Here is a 15,867-nt window from a genome sequence, read left to right on the forward strand (position 1 = left end):
AGTCTTGCGCCATGCCTTTCGGCCTGGCGGAGACAATAAAAAACCGAAAGTAAAGGAAATGGCCATTTCTGCAACAGAAGTAGTCAATAAACTATGCTATGAAAACATGGGCCACATTGGCAAAGAATGTAAGAAAGAGGCAATCATGTAGAAAATAGCCGATCTCCAAGCTTACAAAGCCTCTCAACGTGAGGCGTTGCGAGCTTGTAGATCGGCTATTTTCACAATATTTACTTGTGGAACGGAGTCAAACAGAATGGGGGGGTCCCAGATCAAGTACGTGTATTTGGGGGGGGGGGGGGGGGGGCGGCGTGAAAGGGTTGATAAACAGTGCTCTAATCGGAGCGAAATTATCTGAAATTACTACATGACCATAATGCAGCCTAACAGGCGTTGCACGGGGCGGTCCTGCCATTACGTTAGTTACTGTAGTTGCTGTGGAGCTACATTGTTCTCCAGAAGACACACACAAACATACACCATCTACAATGGACGAACTGAGCAGCAATATAGACATTCACCACACGAACGTGCATTGTTGAGAAAGTGATTGCACAGCCGCTGCAGGCATGACAACCAGGTTAGCGTTAGCGACATGGCAGCTATCACAGCGCCCTGTCCGTCGTGCTGCAACTGCCTGTGATGGCTACAGCAGTAACAGCAAGCTGTCTGCGATGCCATTGTCTGGAGACTGCTCTTAGCGTGACAGGACCAATGAGAGTGAGCGCTGTAGTTGTTGCTAAGATACGGTGGCGTCTCTGCCCCATAGCTTGTAGATCTCTCACACATGATTGGCGTAGGCTGCGTTGCCAGGTCTGACTTTGTGTCTAAGCAATGGTCGGCTTATTTTTGCGCGCCTTTGGGCTCGTTTGCATTGTGCGCACGGCAGCGCTTGTTTAGCGTACGTCAGCGCGACGTGGCAACGGACGTGGCAACGTGAAAGGTGATTGGCTGGTGAAAAGAAACACCCGACGTTACACCAGAAATGGTGCCTGGAGAAAATGGTGACCAAAAAAAAAGTTTGGAAAAAAAGGAAAAAAACCCCGCAGCGGCTGCGTGCTGTTGTGGTGATGAGGTCGTGCGCACGGTAAACGGTACGAAGCTGCCTCGCCTTCCGTTTTGTCCGACATTTGGTGAGTAGAATTAATTATGTTGCGCGGTGGAAAAGGTGTAGTTAGCAGTGAGATGTCCCCTACGCGAGGCGTAAATTCAGCGCGGCCGCCGTGGCGAGTCAGTTGCCGACATGTGGTCTGGCGGTGCGTTGTTTAGTCGATAACAGAGCTGTGGGGTGTGGACACCGAGGGTGCGGAAGTTGGTCGCCATTTATATAGTTAGATTGTTTTGTTCTTAAAAAAAAACTCAGCCCAAAATAGTGATGACAGGGTATAAGTGGTTAAAGAGTGGACAACAGAGCCACAATTACACTATCACTCTGGCAGTCAAAGAGTTAAGAGCACAACCCAAAATAAGAAAAACATTCTAATTGACTTCCTGTACAGTATTGCACCACCATGATGGTTTATTTAATTTCCTTGTTATGGTATGCGTCTGGATCAAACCATTTCCCACATGACATGATCTGTTATCACACCTTTTCATCTTCCTTTGAGCGGAGCTCATTTAGATGGTTTTAACTCATAGGCAAATACTGCTCATCCGCTCTAATCTGTTTCCTGGTCAGTGTGAGTCAGACTATTTGATTTGTTTAAGCCGGTGAGTTAATGTAGTGTATTAGATGATTAAGTAGATGAGGTTAAGCCTGCATTAAGAGCATTAAAAAAACAATAGAGACACAGAGCTCCTAATTGAGGTTCAGTATATATAAACAGTTGCAGGATTCCTTCTTAGATTAAAAACATTCATTAAATCATGTCCTTCTCTCAATTACGGCCCCAGGAAACGAGATGGAAGTGTCTCTTCACTCTTTAAGACCGGGAACTAGTGATGAGCGGGCCGACCCGTAAACCCACGGGTCAACCCGCGGCGCGGGTGGTCGAGTCAGGATTTCAGAGGCAATTATGCGGGGCTGCGGGTGAGCGGGGCAGCCGCTCTTACACAAAAAAAAAAAAAAAAAAAAAAATATTTTGAACAACATGCTTGTTTATTTTGCCCATGACAATGTTGTGCTACTGTAGACATTTAAAGCGACTTTGGGTACTTAAAAGAGCGCTATATAAATCTGAGCTATTATGATGATGATGATGATTATCTTTTTTTTTCCCACCGCGGGTCGCCGGGCGGGTTGAGCCATAGATTTATATATGGGTTCGCGGGCGGGTTGAGGCGGGGTGGGTTCCGTGGCGGGGCGGGTCATGAAAAAACCCGACCCACACATCACTACCTGGAACGCATCTCTGTCATTTTAGATTTCTTTGGCTATTCAAAAATAGCAGATCTACAAGTTATGAGCTTGTAGATCTGCTATTTTTGAAAAATCGTGAAAATGTGTGCAAATCTTTGAATATATATATTTATTTTTTTAAGTCAACATTTGTAACTAAAATCTTTGCTTCTGGGGATTCCACAAATGTCTTCTAAATCCTAACAGTTTTTTGAAAAAACATACTGTATGTTGCTATATCAGTGGTTCTCACACTTTTTTCATGTCAAGGACCCCCAGAATGATTTGTATTTGGCCACGGACCCGCATCTCAAAATATGAGTTCCAGGGAACCCCCAGAAGCAAAGATTTGAGTTAAACATTTTCGTTAAAAAAAAAATATATATATATATTCAAAGATTTGAACACATTTTCACGATTTTTTTCACGATTGCCAAAACAATCAAAAAATGACACACAGATGCGTTCCCGGTCTTAATGGGTTAAGTGTGTGTGTGTGTGTGTGTGTGTGTGTGTGTGTGTGTGTGTGTGCGCGCGCGCGCGTGTGTTACCTCAGCCAGCAGTACTATCCTCTTGCCGTCTGGCCAGATGACGTGATCCACCTGAGAGCGAACTCTCTCCCAGGTCAGTTCTGGAGTCCTTAAGCTGGCCTAAAGATCAGTAACATCATCAACGTCATCATCACAACAATATGAACATTCTCATCAGAAACAAGACTGGGCCTATTAACGCTGTGGCCCAAAAGTGTATCTCACTCTTCACGTGGCCAGTCTGTGACATTACCCATCTACAGCAGTGGTTTTCAACCCTTTTCATATCAAGGTCCATTATTTATTCGGCATTTGAGCCCGCAGAACCAACATTTGATGACATTTAGACTCTCAGATCCAAGACTTAGAATATTTTGTTATCGTTGGATACGATTTTGTCCACAATTCCATGCTGGAACCATAAAAATAACAATCCTGCTACATTCAGTAAGGTTCCATTTGGTTTCATTCAAATTTTCTTGATTTTTCAAAATATTGCAGATCTACAAGCTCGGCACTCGGTGCCACGCTATGAGCTTGTATAACTGCTATTTTTGAATAGCCAACAAAAACTCTAAAATGACAGGGATACTTTCCCCGTTCTAAACGGCTTAAGCTCAACGCATTGCTGCAGATGCATTGCAAAACGTGTAGACCGGCTGTTACTGTTGCTGTGAGACATCTGGTGCTCGTCTGAGTAAAAGCGGAGGTGTAAACTGACCACATCGATCTCGGTGTTGGAGTGTCCCATGTTGCACACGATGCAGCCGTTCTTCATGCGGTCCAAGTAATCCCTCACCACCACGTTCTTATTGCCTACACACACACACACACACACACACACACACACACACACACACACACACATCGATAGGGCTAGGTCACCATCAGTGGTGGAAAAAGTACCCCCATTTTTCACTTAAGTAAAAGTATCAATACTACTGCAATGTAGAAGTACTCTTGTTACAAGTGAAATTTCGAAATTGACTTGAGTAAAAGTACAAAAGTATTGGTATCAAAATAAACTTAAAAGAACAAAAGTAAAAGTACTCATTGTGCATAATGTCCCATTTCACAAGTTCAACATGTATAAAAAAATATTTTGAAAATAGAAGATCAAGCTCACAATGCCTCGCATCGCGACGCATTGTGAGCTTGTAGATCGGCTGTTTTCTAATGGCCGAAATGTATATAGGGCTGAAGTGGTTAGTGTGTTTTGCGATAATAATTAAAGTCTACAAAGTAACTAGTAACTAAAGTTTTCAAATAATTGTAGTTGAGTAAAAGTACAATATTTGCCTCCAAGATGCAGTGGAGTAGAATTAAAAGTATAGACAATTAGAAATACTCCTCAAAATTGTACTTGTGTAAGGTACAGTACTTGTGTAAATGTACTTAGTTACTTTACACCACTGGTCACCATCATGGACATTTTACTTGACGATACATTGTCCCTAGCATCCCTATTCTGGGGAAAACATTTGGCCAAAAAGAGCAGATCTAAAAGCAGACATTGCATCACGTTGTAAGCTTGTAGCTTGGGAGAGATTTGGGGGAGAGGGAACTACTACAGAGGACCTAGCATAGAGCCCTGACACTGATGAAGAATTGTACCTGTGCAGGTGATGACAATATCAACTTGTCTGATGACTTCACTCAACTTCACCATTCTGAAGCCGTCCATGCTGTGGGACACACACACACACACACACACACACACACACACACACACACACACACACACACACACACACACACACACACACTTTGAGTTAAAGATGTTCTCTTTAAAAATATACATATATTCATAGATATGCACACATTTTCAAGATTTTTCAGAAAAATAGCAGATCTACAAGCTCATAGCTATGAGCTTGTAGATCGGCTATTTTCATAGCAATAAAAAAGGAACTGTTTTGGACATACAAGGTTACAGCGACGACATACTATGTTAACCCATTAAGACCGTGAACGCATCTGTGTCATTTTAGATTTTAGCTATAACCATAATTTCGTCACCTTATTAAACTAATGGCCTAAGTCATTTTTTGAGGAAATGATATTTTTGCCTAAGTCAGATCCTCATGACACTGGCCACCTCTGGTAAAATGGCCCAACTCCTAATTGAAAAGGATCATGCTGTTCACGCCCCTTTTAGTATAATGGCCTAACTCCCTAGTGTGACTTAGGACAAAATAGGCCTTTTGTTTGGCCTAAGTCACATGTTTTTGTGACTTAAGCCAAATTATTTACTGATTTAGGCCATTTTGTAATTTGTTTTGCTTTTTATTTTGGCCTAAGTCAGATTTAATCCTATTTAAACCTATTTCAATCTCTTATGTTACATAACTGACAGACAGTGTTATTTCTATTTAAATAGTCATAATTTGTTATAAACATTTTGGGTGAAATGATTAAGAAATATCATATAGTTTTGTTCTGGATCAGTTTTTTATTTTTCCTGAAAACCTTGAAAAAATGACTTAGGCCATTAGTTTAATAAGGTGACGATTTTATACTTTGGCTATTCAAAAATAGAAAATCCACAAATCTTGAAAATGTTGTGCAAATCTTTGAATACATATATTTTCAACTCAAATCTTTGCTTCTGGGGGTCCCTGGAACAAACATTTAAAAATATATATATTCAAAGATTTGTACAAATCTTCACAATTTAAAAAAAATAGCAGATCTACAGTACAAGCTCATAGCACGGCACCATAGCCAAAGTATAAAATAATGGTTAAAGTGGTTCAAATCTAAAATGACAGATGCTTTCCCTGTCTTAACCCATTAAGACCTGAAGCCAATTCTATAAAATGTCTTCTAATTCCCAACAGTATTCTGAAAAAAAACATATGTTTCTATATCAGTGGCGCTCAAACTTTTTCATGTCAAGGACCCCCAAACTTATATGTATTTGGCCACCGACCCCCATCTCAAAATATGTTGTTCCAGGGACCCCCCAGAAGCAAAGATTTGATTTACAAATATTCACTTTAATGGGTTCCGTGATTTCAGGCCCATGTCTTACCAGGCCTGCAGGGCACAGATGGGATCGATCTCTGTGACGTACACGATGGAGCCCATGGCCTTGAGGGCAGCGCAGCAGCCCTTCCCCACCTGAGGAGCACATACACAGAGAGAGAGAAGAGACACGCACATCAAAACAATCCACCAGTAACTACTGTACATAGGAAGAACCACAGTGGACCAGTGGAGGTGGTAGAGAGCGGCCACTCGGGAATCGGAAAAGGTTCCCGGTTCGATTCCCAGGCTTCCTCTGGGTTAGTCAAGAACCAAGAAGGCTTTGTTTGTCAATAACTTATCGTTGTTGTCGGGCAAACACCTCTCATCTCCATTTTATAACAGTTTTTTGGACATATGAGGTTTCCACCCGACAGAGACGTTATATACATGTACAAGCAGAGAAATATGGTTGGGATTTTTTTTGCTACATCTTAGACGTACAAAATATATGAAGTAAGAAGAAATAATAAAATAAAAATATATACAGTGATATACAGCGGGAAAGGCACTATATAACCCATTCAAGCTTGTAGATCTGCTGTTTTATTTTGTTTTTAAAATCGTGAACAGTTTTGCAAATCTTTGAATATATGTTTTTTAAAGCACACTTTTTTAACGTTTGTTTCTGGGGATTCTACAAATATCTTAAAAAAAAAAAAGGAGCTTATGTTATCAGTGGTTCTCAAACTTTTTCTGTCCCAAAATGATATGTATTTGGCCACGGACCCCCATCTCAAAATATTTTGTTCCAGGGACCCCCAGAAGCAAAGATTTGAGTTACAAATGTTCGCTTTAAAAATACACATTTTCAAAGATTTGCACAAACTTTCATTACCTTTGAAAAATCACACCCTGTGTGAAGGAAGCGGTGCCTTTGGGGCGGGGCTTAATTCATTTCAGTTCGTCCCTATTGGTGGTCTGAGTCCACTTACCAAATGTGTACTTGGTAGCATGCTGCAAACTGCCATAATGGCTGTTTAAAGGCCAGCCAATGGGCAGACAGAGGGGGCGGGGCTTAAGTAATTACAGTTCGTCCCTATTGGTGGTTTGAGTCCATGTGCAAAATGTGTACTCCGTAGCATGCTGCGAACTTGAGTTATGGCTGTTTAAAGGCCAGCCAATGGGAAGACAGAGGGGGCGGGGCTTCAACAATTCATGCTCGTCCCTATTGGTGGTCTAAGTCCACATATTAAATTTGGACTTGGTGGCATGCTGCAAACTGCAGTTATAGCTGTTTAAAATCCCGTGCTCATACGGGCGGACGGACATAACATACGCTGGGGGGTCCCTGGACAGAGGGGGCGGGGCTTCAGCAATTCATGCTGGTCCCTATTGGTGGTCTAAGTCCACATACCAAATGTGGACTTGGTGGCATGCTGCAAACTGCAGTTATAGCTGTTTAAAATCCCGTGCTCATACGGGCGGACGGACATAACATACGCTGGGGGGTCCCTGGACAGAGGGGGCGGGGCTTCAGCAATTCATGCTGGTCCCTATTGGTGGTCTAAGTCCACATACCAAATGTGGACTTGGTGGCATGCTGCAAACTGGAGTTATAGCTGTTTAAAATCCCGTGCTCATCGCTCATACGGGCGCTGGGGGTCCCTGGACCCCTCTTTGATAACTTCATCAATGCATGCTCGTGCCTATTGGTGGTCTAAGTCCACATACCAAATGTGGACTTGGTGGCATGCTGCAAACTGGAGTTATAGCTGTTTAAAATCCCGTGCTCATTCATCCCAGGCTGAAACGGACACACGGACAAAGTCATGTATAGAGCGGTTGGCACCGCTAAAAATAGCAGATCTACGCGGCACTCGGTGCCGTGCTATGAAGCTTGTAGATCTGCTATTTTTCTATAGCCAGAGTATAAAATAATGCTTATAGCTAAAATCTAAAATGACACAGATGCGTTCCCGGATTGAATGGGTTAAAAACAGCAAAGTAGCAGATCTACAAGCTCAAAGCGCATCGCTTCGCGGCGCGTTTCGAGCTTGTATATCTGCTACTTTTGACACTTTTGTGTCACGCTGTAGTGTTATGAAGTAGGGCGTTTATTTACGAAAAATAAATAAAAATAAAATATGGAGATACGGTTTCTGCCTGACAGCAAAGATATCTACAGTAATACCTTTGCTGCAGTGTCAATGTGTTTCTATGCCAACGACCCCCTCTAGTGGCCTTTCTGTGTTCATCAAAAAGCCAGGCAGTCACTGACAAAATAAAAAAATAAAGTGTCAGCTTCACCCAGCTTGATGGCTGCTCAGATGGTCGCGATAAGCGCTCAGACAGGAGCTTTTAGGGGTCAAATGTCTTGCTCAGGGACACTTGGACACATTCTTGGACACACTCTGCGGGCCGGTGACCTTCTGACAGGGGTCATTGCCACACTGGATTGTGATGGACGTTTTTGTCAAAATTTTGCCATGGACATGAAAAATGTGTGGACAATAATATCATTGTCATCATTGTTAAGTACAGTACCACACATATTCTGAAAACCTGGAGACTTGACATTCAATAATTGGGTCTTATGATCAAAATAAGAACATGGTGTATAATGGTGTGTAACAAAGAAAATAAAAAAATTGCCACGGACAAGGACAAGTCTTTGCCACGGACATATTCGTCTGTGTATGGACATATTGATGACCCCTGCTTTCTGATTAGCAGACGGCCTCTAACCACTACACTGTGACCACCCTAAATTTACTGATACTGAGAGGTTCTACCAAGGTTTAAAAATATTTTCTATAATGGAGGCTGTATTCAGTACTGAATACAGGCCTTGGGTTAAACTCTGTGATTCTCAAACATTTTTCATGTCAAGGACCCAAACAAGATTTGTGTTGTTAACCCATTAAATCCGGGAATGCATCCGTGTCATTTTACATTTATCATGTCATTTATCTGTGACACCCGAGCACATCTTAACTCACACTTTAGGGCAATGGTTCCCAAACTGGAGGTTTGGGAACCAAACCTCCAGTTTGGGGGGGTCCCCAATTGATTTTGGGGGGGGTCCCCAGATGATTAGCTTAATGTGCAACATTGTTTTCTCACTCGACTGTAAACAGACCAACATACAGTATAAGTGTATTACAGGGTATCTGCACATTTTTAAAGTGACAATTCAAGGACTTTTAAGACCTTTTTATAAAACATTGTCAAAATTGACAAATATTACCTAAGAAAGATGCAACAATTGTGAAAATACACGATCTACAAGATTATAGAGGGGCTATTTTCACAATATTTATCTGTGGAACCGAGTCAAACTAAATGTCATGCCTTAACCGCTACAATTAAAAGTGCTTGTCAGGGTGTGAGGTCCCCAGTCCAAATATGCTTATTTTGGGGGTCCCCAGTTCAAATATGATTATTTTGGGGGGTCCCCAGTTCAAATATGATTATTTTGGGGGGTTCCCAGTTCAAATATGATTATTCTGTGGGGTCACGGCCTGAAAAGTTTGGGAACCCTTGCTTTTGGGTTAGGGTTAAAAATTATTACAAAAAAAAGGAAATATGGCATACTGTATATATGAAATTACTAAAACGAAAACTTTTGATGTCTTCAATAGGCGATGTCTATACTCATGTGGCCTAGTTGCTTCTTTTGGGCTTGTTTTCATGGACCTGGTTGCTTATTTTGCGCGCATAATCTGGCAACACTGATCCCAGGGCATGTGGTGTAGTGTGTGTGTGTGTGTGTGTGTGTGTGTGTGTGTGTGTGTGTGTGTGTGTGTGTCCTACCTCTCCGTATCCACACACCACAACTTGTTTGCCTCCAAACATCACGTCGGTGGTTCTCTTCAGTCTGTGGGAAGAGAGGATAGAGACAGAGTTCATTTAACCTATTCAATCCGGGAACGCATCCGTGTCATTTTAGATTTTAGCTACAGCTATTCATTTTTATACTTTTGCTATTCAAAAACAGCAGATCTACAAGCTCATATGAGCTGGGTTCAGGGGGTCCCCAGCAAAATGTGGTAATACAGCATCACAATCATCACTTTATCCATTTATACGTTGGCTATTAAAAAAGAAATAGCCGATCTACAAGGGGGGGGGGGGGGGGGGGGGTGTCCGTGGCCAAATACATGGAATTTTGAGGGGTCCTTCACACGAAAAGGTTTGAGAACAACTGGAAACAAATACAGAATCCTTGAAATATCGTCGTCTCCGTCGGGTGGAAACCTCATATTATGTTCAAAATTGTGACTTTTCAGGATTAAAATAAAAAAAGTGGCAAAAGTAACAGATCTACAAGCTCTAAACGAACGCGGCGCGTTCGTTTAGAGCTCTAAACGAACGCGGCGCGTTCGTTTAGAGCTCTAAACGAACGTGGAGCTTGTAGATCTGCTACTTTTGAGTGACGCTGTAGTATGATCAAGTAGGGCGTTAATTTACGAAAAAAGAGGTTTCTGGCGGACAGCAGCGATATGTTTCATGGCATCACAGCACAGTTCACTAAGGTGAACTGTGGTGGATAAGAGACGTGACTTACCCGTCCAGGATGGACTCTCTACAGCAGTACAGGTTGTCAAACTTCTGTTTGGTCACAGAATCGTTGACGTTCATCGCTGGAACGCACAGTTTGCCTGCCTTGGACAGCTGGTACAACCTGCACACACACACACACACACACACACACACACACACACACACACACACACACACACACACAAAACATTAGACATTAAAGCAGTGGTGGGCAACTTTGATGATGGAGGGCCACTATATTTCCACACTCACTCCAGAGGGCCACATTGCATATACACTGTCTCTATTGTAACTTTTTTCGCCATTCTGTCACACAAAAGTAGCAAAAACAGCAGATCTACAAGCTCAAAACGCCTCGTAATGCGGCACGTTTTGAGCTTGTAGATCGGCTATTTTTGCTATTTTTGAATTGGAATCCAGAATTTCTTTTTGCTTTTTTTTTTATTGGAATCCATTTTTATTTCATTTGAAATGCATTTAGTTATACTTATGTTAACTTTATGAACTTAAATACAAATACATTGGTCATAAAAAAGACAATAACATTTTTATAGTCATTAAGCTACTAATATAGACTGAAGTAATTAAAGCGGGTCATGTATGCATGTTTGGAATTGTCAATAATATATCAGTATTCTGAAATTAACCTGCGGGCCGCATTAAGTGAAGGTGGGGGCCGCCAGTTGCGCAAACCTTTGTTTTCGTAAAGTAGAAATCTTAACAGAAACTATTGTATATAATAATACAGTAATAATGCCATATCTTATAATGGACATGACAAGCCTAGTACTATACTGATCACCACTAGGTGGCACCATAACCATATCAGACACCATTGCCAGATTGAAGAAACAAACATTATTTCACACTACAAATCATGTGGCTTGGATAGTGTTTGTGGAGCCTGTGTTTTTGTGAATGTGTGGGACTAAGGTTTAAGACTCTACTTAAGACTCTGACATCTGTGTGTGTGCCTGTGTGTCTGTGTGGCCTGTGTACATGTATCCGTGCGTCCTACCTGTGCACCCCAGTAACACTCTCCTCTACGATGCCTTTGATCTTCTTGAACATGTTGGGGTATTTCTTATAGATCCAATGAGTCAGGTCTCCACCATCATCCAGGATCTGAGAGACAGACAGACAGACAGACAGACAGACAGAGAGACAGAGATCCATTCATTAGAAACCAGAAAGCATCTGTGTCATTTTAGATTTTATGCTTGGCTATTAAAAAAATAGCAGATCTACAAGCTCACAGCGTGTCACGTTAACATTTTTTAAAAATTGTGAAAATGTTGTTGTTTTTTAACACATATCTTATCTTTTGGGGGTCCCTGGAACCAAACATTTTCAGATGGGGCGGTCCACGGCCAAATATATACAGTAAATAGATTTGGGGGACTAGTTATTTAGAAGGCTTGTGTAGAATGGGCCTCAGGTCTTAATTCCAGGGTGGGGTCAACACTCTCATTTCTGTCTGCACGGGAAGTCTTTCTTCTTCACAGTTCAAATAAAGGAAGTCCTTTGCCATTAGGCCGTTTCCATATCATTCCTTCAACAGCATAATAACCTGTTTTCACAAGCAGTGATTTCAGCAACACTGACATATTTAGGGTTTCTATTGGTTTCTATTAGTTCAGTGGTTCTCAGAGTTGGGGTCCAGAGACCCCCAGGGGTCCCGGAGGGGGGGGGGGGGGGATTGAATTGAATACACTGGCTCGGCCATTTCCAAAACATCTTTAACCCATTAAGACCTGAGGCGATTCTTAAATCGCCTCAGGTCTAAATCCTAACCGTTTTTTGAAAAAGAAATAAAACTTTTTCAAGATTTAAAAAAAATAGCATATCTACAAGCTCATAGCGCGGCACTCGGTGCCGCGCTATGAGCTTGTATATCTGTTATTTTTGAATAGCCAGAGAAATCTAAAGTGAGGGCATTTGCACTTGTGTTGATGTAAAACATGTGCATGCATGTGTGTGTGTGTACACAGCAAATTAAGTGTGTGTGTGTGTGTGTGTGTGTGTGTGTGTGTGTGTGTGTGCGCGTGTACAAACAGCAAATTAAGTTGGACAAGGGTTATGCTGTCGCCCCACTCCGTTTCTGTCAAAGGTCAAGTTCACAATCAAGGTGTGTCACTGACTCGAGAACGGAAGGGTGTGTGTGAAGGTATGTGCGTGCGTGCTTGCGCGTGTATTCCTCTGTTTGTCTCATGGAAGCGGTAGCAGAACCAGTGGGTTTGTGTGTGTGTGTGTGTGTGTGTGTGTGTGTGTGTGTGTGTGTGTGTGATGTTAAAGTACCATGTTGGGCTGCCAGCCCTCCAGGTTGACACAGCGATCAATGCACCACCAGAAGTCATCCTCAGACTCTCCCTTCCACGCAAACACACTGAAACCTGCAGACGGAGAAAGAGACAGAACGTGAGACAAAGAGACACTTTTATTAGGCCTGGCCCCGACTAAGGATTTCTATAGTCGAATTCGATTGGCCAAATGTTGTCTGTTTTTTTTTGCATTATTCGACTGAGATTGCCAGTCGAATCAGTCTGATTCGACTGGCAATCTCTCAGTCAAATCATACAAAAAAGAAGTTATGCAATAGAGGAACATTCCATTTGGGCTGTAGGGGTGCTTAATGTCTGATTTAACATATACTTGCTGGGTTTCTTCCAATAAAACTCCCCTCGACTGATTAGTTGACTACTCGAATAATCGAGGTCAGGCCTACATTTTTTATATATCAATGAATGGATTGACAACTTAAGCATTATGCTATACTTAGCCACACAACAGTGTTGTGCAAGAGTAGTAAAACTAGGCGATCTGCAAGCTCACAACATGATGCATTGTGACGTGTTGTGTGCTTGTAGATCTGCTATTTTCACAATTTAATGTTTGTCTTTTTTCACTTTTCACCTATAATGACATGCCCAAACATGGCATCGATTATTAACCAGTTATCATTATTATTATCAACTTTATATATAGCCTACAGTATGTTATAATCGATTAGCTGATGCACCCCTAGATTAACATGCGAGGAAGAGGGGGACAAGGGTGGAGGTGAAGGCCGGGTGTGCGGCGGCAGGAAGCGGCCACCAGACCACCCACAGTCGTACCTCCCTCAGCGAGGGCCGCTGCCACCTCGTTCTGGGTGGAGTAGATGTTACAGGCGGCCCACCTGCACTGAGCCCCTAACGCAGACAATGTCTCCATCAACACCTAGAAGAGAGGAAAGGCATTTAGTACACTGATAGCTGTACTGTATAAGCATAACAGTGTGTATGTGGGGTGATGGCTGTACTGTATTAGCATAACAGCGTGTGGGGTGCATGCTCTACTTACAGCGGTCTGGGCGGTGATGTGGGTGCAGCCCACCACCTTAGCCCCCGCCAGGGGCTTCTCTCCCTGGGCTCGCTTTCTCAGAGCCATCAAGGCTGGCATCTCTGGAGGGGAGAGACACAAGGTTTTAGAAATACAACGAAAGACTATTTATATTTATATTCACTCATCCACCTAATTATACAGCTGTTGATGAGACTGATGCTCACGTTGTGTGTGTGTGTGTGTGTGTGTGTGTGTGTGTGTGTGTGTGTGTGTGTGTGTGGGGTGCCTGCAGGGCTAATTTGAAGCTGGCACTATTCCTCACAGTGTGACATGGCACTGATGTCAAATTCAGAGACAGCAGGCATACGGAACAACAGGAAGTAAGCAAGTCAGCAACACAAAGCCCCCCCCCACACACACCACCACAATAATTAAACACTTAAACCCCCTATGGGCCCCCCCCGGAGTCCCTCAGGGCCCAATACTAGTGTCTTTTCGGTTTACTGTTATTGGGGAGAGCTTTAGCTGAAAATAGCCGAAATCGGATAAGGGGTTTCTGCCCAACAGCGAAGATATGACATTTTTTTATTTAGTTTTACAACACACACACACACACACACACACACACACAAGAGACCTTGCTCGGCGATTTCGATCTCCCTGCGTCCGAAGTCGGCCTGCTTGATGTTCTTGATGCAGAAGTCTCCGTTCCCCTTGGAGTTCTTCTGCTGCTTGTCTCGGGGAGATGTCTCATCGTCTGAGCTGTCTGTGTACGATGCCGCTGCAAAACAACCACAGCGAAATGTTAGCTAACGCCTTCACTTCTGTGAACGGTCAACGTTTCAAACAAAAAGCCCGTCTTTGAGCTGTACCAAAGTACAGCTCATTTTCATCTGAAACAATATCAGTGATGTTGCTAGGTTTTGTCAACGGGAAGGGGGGGGGGGGGTCAGTGCGGACCCGTTCGGTGCCCCCCGGACGGTTTTGTCAACGGGGGGGGGGGGGCATTTTACACCACTAACATTAATCTTTTATTTTTTATCGTTTCATTTTAATTCACGTTTGTTATTCTCAAATGTGTTACCTATTGAATCAGCATCTGCGTCACGTTTCAACTGCGCGGGCGCCCGTTGTTTTGTGTCACACGCAAACACGTTACCAACACGTTATCTGGCGACTGAGAACTTGAATCCATGCGTCATACAATGGTTAATAAACTAAGCATTACCCAGAGTGACATAACAAGGGCAGGTACAGACCACGGGCTCAGTCATGTTTACAGAGTGAGTGAGTGACAACGGCAGTGATATTAACCCATTTAGACCAGGAACGCATCTGTGCGTCATTTTTTGATTTCTTTGGCTATTCAAAAATAGCAGATCTAGAAGCTCATAGCGCGGCACCGAGTGCCGCGATATGAGCTTGTAGATCTGCTGTTTTCGAAAGATCATGAAAATGTGTGCAAATCTTTGAATATATAGGTTTTTTAAAGCGAACATTTGTAACTCAAATCTTTGCTTCTGGGGGGGATTCTACAAATGTCTTCTAAATCCGATATATAATATCAGCGGTTCTCAAACGTTTTCATGTCAAGGACCCCCAAAATTATATGTATTTGGCCGCAGACCCCCATCTCATAATATGTTGTTCCAGGGACCCACCCCCAGAAGCAAAGATTTTGAGTAAAAAATGTTTGCTTCAAAAAATATATAGATTTGCACACATTTTTCAAAAATACAAGCTTGTAGTGCGGCACTCGATGCTATTTTTGAATAGCCAAAGTATAAAATAATGGTTTAAATGGTTACACATTTGTGTTGCCGGCTTGAATGGGTTAACCAGTGGTCGATTGTGATGCGCAAATACGTCAGGAGAGAGTGGATTTGGCTAGAGAGGAGAGGCCTTTGGGGTCAATCAAATCAGTAGGGCTCATTATCCTGCAATCTGCCTCATTAGATTATGAGATAACTCATGTGCTAAGTTGACATTTTGGCCTGAGGTCGGTGCTAGAAGAACGGTCAGGGGGTCACTGAAATTGTTATGGTTCATACTGTGTGGAATACGATTGCGCTCGGCAAGTTTCGTAGCAATCTGCCCATTACGTTTTGAGTTATCTTGAGGGCTAGTAGTGGACATTTT

The 15,867-nt window shown here is 42.7% G+C and overlaps 1 protein-coding gene across 2 annotated transcripts in view; it reads right to left on the reverse strand.

Moving 5' to 3' along the window:
• ahcyl2b (adenosylhomocysteinase like 2b) overlaps positions 1-15,867 on the reverse strand; it is an 82,700-nt gene that overhangs the window by 6,711 nt on the left and 60,122 nt on the right. The window contains exons 3-13 of one of the 2 annotated variants that reach the window (XM_084049356.1): positions 14,366-14,494; positions 13,747-13,847; positions 13,521-13,623; positions 12,703-12,797; positions 11,423-11,529; positions 10,409-10,525; positions 9,655-9,718; positions 5,906-5,994; positions 4,486-4,556; positions 3,593-3,687; positions 2,893-2,991 (exon numbers count right to left, since the gene is read on the reverse strand). In XM_084049356.1, coding sequence (XP_083905482.1) covers positions 2,893-2,991; positions 3,593-3,687; positions 4,486-4,556; positions 5,906-5,994; positions 9,655-9,718; positions 10,409-10,525; positions 11,423-11,529; positions 12,703-12,797; positions 13,521-13,623; positions 13,747-13,847; positions 14,366-14,494 — 1,070 coding nt within the window. Of the gene's footprint in view, positions 1-2,892; positions 2,992-3,592; positions 3,688-4,485; positions 4,557-5,905; positions 5,995-9,654; positions 9,719-10,408; positions 10,526-11,422; positions 11,530-12,702; positions 12,798-13,520; positions 13,624-13,746; positions 13,848-14,365; positions 14,510-15,867 lie in introns of both variants that reach the window. The other variant, XM_084049355.1, reaches the window with a different exon arrangement.

Source organism: Gymnoscopelus microlampas, assembly GCF_963454915.1.
Source record: "Gymnoscopelus microlampas genome assembly, chromosome: 23".
Lineage (NCBI taxonomy): Eukaryota > Metazoa > Chordata > Actinopteri > Myctophiformes > Myctophidae > Gymnoscopelus > Gymnoscopelus microlampas.